Source organism: Trypanosoma cruzi, genomic scaffold (genome assembly GCF_000209065.1).
Source record: "Trypanosoma cruzi strain CL Brener 1047053515875 genomic scaffold, whole genome shotgun sequence".
Taxonomy (NCBI): domain Eukaryota; phylum Euglenozoa; class Kinetoplastea; order Trypanosomatida; family Trypanosomatidae; genus Trypanosoma; species Trypanosoma cruzi.
In genome coordinates, this window is record NW_001849246.1 from 1 (window position 1) to 4,190 (window position 4,190).

General features: G+C 54.1%; 2 protein-coding genes across 2 annotated transcripts, besides 4 other annotated features; both read right to left on the bottom strand.

The window, feature by feature from the left end:
• Tc00.1047053509449.5 (receptor-type adenylate cyclase, putative) lies at positions 1-600 on the bottom strand (the record flags this gene model as incomplete). The annotated part of the gene is made up of 1 exon (XM_798188.1): positions 1-600. A coding segment is annotated over one exon (600 nt), but the record flags the coding sequence as incomplete, so codon positions are not given.
• Positions 1-4,190: a sequence feature (heterozygous, Esmeraldo-like haplotype).
• Positions 1,771-1,791: a sequence feature (AT_rich).
• Positions 1,988-2,011: a microsatellite.
• Positions 2,236-2,262: a microsatellite.
• On the bottom strand, positions 2,768-4,190 carry Tc00.1047053509449.10 (receptor-type adenylate cyclase, putative; the record flags this gene model as incomplete). The annotated part of the gene is made up of 1 exon (XM_798187.1): positions 2,768-4,190. A coding segment is annotated over one exon (1,423 nt), but the record flags the coding sequence as incomplete, so codon positions are not given.

Consider the following 4,190-nt stretch of genomic DNA (forward strand, 5'->3'; position numbering starts at 1 on the left):
CGCATACTCCCTTTCACCAAAGAAAACTCCCTTCAGGTACATGAAGCCCAGCCGATGCACCCGCAGGTGGGCCAAGGCGTAGCGGAGGAGTGCCAGGAGCTCAACCGCAGGTTCGGCACGCACAAAGTACATGTTGGGGTTCCACCCACGCACCAAACTCGATCCAGTGAACGGGGCAAACGAGACAAGGCCATGTCGCACAATTACGGGCAGAGAGATCGCAGCGGTCATATCACCGATGACGCCTGCCACAAGAAGAATATTACTATCGGCTTTCAACGCTTCTTCTATCACCGCTCCACTTGTTAGCATTGTGGTGACCTTCCTGACAATCTCTACATGAACACCGTCAGCAACAGTGAAATTGCGCCACCAGAGTGCCGCCTCTAGTCCAGCTCCAAATGAATCCGCAAAGTTCCGGTCAATTGGGATGTCCGTCACATTCAAAGTTAACACCTTAACATTGGTCTCACAGACAACTGGTTTGGGTACGACGACTTGCGGAGCAAACAGGAGCAGCAGGGCAACGACAAGGCCGGCCACCGCTGCAAAAGCATGCCCTTCTCGCGGCCACGCTGCCACCCATCCCCCCACCGCCATGCTTGCTGTCTTGAGACTGTCTTGCTGTGTAGCTTGTGGCTTCCTGTGGAAGAAAAAAAAGAAGGCAAGTAAGGCACAAAGGGGAAAAAGAAGTAAGTTGCAGTGAAACTGCTTGACCTAACAGCGGCGTGTAGAATTTAATGAATATTTTTCGGGCACAGCTGAGAAAAAATTGTGCTGCACTGTTGATGCCTTCGATAGATTTCTTCCGCATAGTGGCATCCGGCTGCCGCATTTCCCCATTTTTTAAAAAGAATATGGGCAATGCGCTCGCCAAGCTAAATCGGGATTTGGAAAGTGGTAGATGCGTAGGTGTCGTAACGAGGCACAGAAAGAGGCGTTGAATCGTTGGATGTCCCGCGGAGCAAACACACACACACGCGCTTTTATAACGGCACTGTGCGTCGTTTCCTCGCTGTCATTCTTGTCCCCTTTGGCCATAATGGCAACTCTCCGCGCAGGAGAGCGGACGTGCTTTACGATGGCGGCTGGTGTGCGAGGCCATCAGATTTACTCGAAAGAACACGGTGAAAAACAAATTAAAAAACAAATGCAGTTTCCCCCCAGTGCATTATTGCCAGCCTCGCAACAAGGGAATGTGATGGAGAAAACAAAACCCCGCGGCAATCGTGCGCTGCACTTTGTGTGTGTGTTGCGCGGCGTGGCCGGCGCCTCGCTGACGGTGTGTGCATGGAGGCAGCACGGGAAAGAAATGCCGGACATCGCAGCGTTAGATGGTCCCTGCCGCCACGCGGGATCATATAAACTCGGCGCCGCCCCTGCGTTGGTGTGTGAGCGGCCCGCCCAGCGCCGGCAACACACACCGCAACAGCCATCAACAATCAGACGTCCCCTCGTCGGGGCACACACGCGTCAAAACAATGGGGACGAGCCGGCGCCGTGCCGGCCACACCCGACGTCACACGCCATCCTAAGAGAGAAGAGACAAAAGGAGGGAAGAGGGGTGTGCCCAGCCACTCAAAGCCACAAGAGACGGGGCAGAGAGACATGCCACCACCGGCACGGGCAAAAAAGCACAAATTTCATTTCTCAGAAATAAAAAAACGGGTAACACGCCATGGGACACACACGCACACAGACGTCTGTTCTCGTGCAGCCACACCGTCAGTAGTGACAGCGAGGAGAAAAGGGCCATGCAGGCGCAATACCAAAAAATAAAAATAAAAAAATCTCTAACTCAAGCAACCAAGCAATAAGGAAGCACACTTGTCGGCAACCACCGCCCTTGCCGTACCCCAATGAACTCCCGGCTAAAGGCCCAGGTAAATCAAACGTAAGAAAAAAAAACGGAATAAATAAGGAGGAAAATAAACAAGGGAGCGGAATAGAGAGGCCATAAATGCACCTCGTTAATTTTTGCCGTATATATATTATATTATATTATATTATAGCACATAGTTACGCACATGCCGCATGACAACACAATCGCACGCGGGCACAACGTGGCAGGTCGAACGCTCACAAAACCAAAAACGTCTTCAAAAAAACACCAAAAAAAAAAAATGCACCTCCGCCGCCCCCAGCTCTCCACACGCGCAATCAGCACCAACAATATGCACATATAAATATTCTTCACGCACATACAGATATAAATAGCTCTCTCTCAAATCCATCAAAAATAAAAATAAAAACAAAAATAAACAAGACAGAGGTCATGCTTAAAATACCCAACAGTAATAAAAACACACAAACCAAATCCTCCACAACGATCGAAACAGACATGACGCTTTTTCTGCCTCCACCACAAACATTACGGCAAAGTTACAACATCCCAGCAGAGAGCCGTCATCACATTCCCAATGCCGCTCAGTGCCCACCGCTCACCCGCACAGAGCGCACCCCCACGCACTCCCTCAAACAAATAACAAAAAAACATCACCCCTCAGCATACATGGTGCACTCGTTTGCGTGCGTAATTTATAACCAAACAACAATAAATAAAAACCAACAGTCAGGAATAAATACATAAAGAGGCAGTGGTACACGATGAAACCGCCCAAAAAAAAAAAGTTATTACGAAGTAACCAAGAACAAAAACAATTGAAAAAAGTCCACACTGTCGTTGCTTACACAAACAGGCACAACATCAAGTACAGCTCGTGCCCCCAATGCCCACACACCATTTGCTGGCGCACAGAACCACAATTTACACTGGCCGACAAACGTGAATGGTGGCGACCGGGTCCTCTTCCGCCGGCCACGCTTCTCCCACCGCAGACAAAGACGCCTGGCGCAATCCGCTCCGCCGACGAAAGTCCACGGGAAGACCATTTCTCTCAAAAGCGGAGTTACGCAACCGCAACGCGCCTGTGCTCCCAAGAGAAGCATTGTCTGACAAACTCAATGTGCGCAACCCTTCCTCAAATGAGGCTCCATAAACGCGTTTTTCAATTACGCCGCACACCTTCGCCGCAAGCCGCTCCATCGCCGCACGGCAGGCGTCCTTGTCACGCCCTGCTCCGGCCCCGCTCGGCACCGGGACACTCCAACGCTGGCACAAGGGAAGCAGTGCCTTCAGCCGCTGCGGGGCTGCAAAGGTGCCAAACAGCACACCCAGCACAGACGCAACGTAGCCCGAGGGACCGCCACGAATGGTGGATACAGAGCCATCACCACTTGCCACATCACTAACCTCTTCCATAACAGGCATCTCACGCTCAAGGCGCAGCGCGGCAAAGGTGCGCCCGGGCACGGCGTCCAGCTGGTACATCTCCACGGGCTTCGGCACTCCGCGCAGCGCCACGCCGCCAAGCGCAGTCACCTCCACATGCTTGCGCTCAGCCGTGCTCAGCGCAAAGTACGACGCACGCGTCAGCAGCACCTGTCCGCCGTTCAAAATGCTCTCCGTGCGCGCGGCCGTGTTCGATGTTTCGCCGTAGTAGTCGTACCCCCTCGTCACCTCGTCGCGCCGAATGTCACACAGCCCGGTGTGCACCCCGACACGCACGCGCAGGCCGCTCCAGTACTGCCGGTACACAGCAGCGTCCAGGCGCGCTGTCGGCGGCACGTACTCCCCTTCCTCCTCAGCACGACCCTCCTCAAACATGCGGTACGTGTCGTCGATCACGCTCGTCCCCCAGTCGTGTTGCAGGAACACCTGCTGCAGCTCCCCCACAAGCTGCACGGCGGCGAACACACTCTTGCACGCAATCATGAACGAGTCGCCGATCGTCTTCACCTCGTAGCAGCGGTACTTCGCTATCAGCGAGCGGATCAGCCGGTGGTGCGTCGCCACGGCGTCGGGCATCACCTCGGGGCACTCAGCCCACAGCGCAGTGCTGCTCTCGATGTCTGTGAACACAAGCGTCACGGGGTGAATCCGATTCTTCGGTGCGTTCGCGTTGTTGCGCGAGTCACGGCAGAAGTACAGCACCACAGCAACAAACAGCAGAGCTGCAGCAACGCCGCCGACAATGACGCCGATCAGCTGCCGCGCCGTCAGTTCACCCGCAGCGGATTCCACGTACTTCATCGACGGATTCACGGCATGGAACAGCAGGGGCACAGCAGGGTCCAGCGCACGGGCAAGCGGCCACACAGAAATGCGCTTCGCACCGTAGTTCACGCCG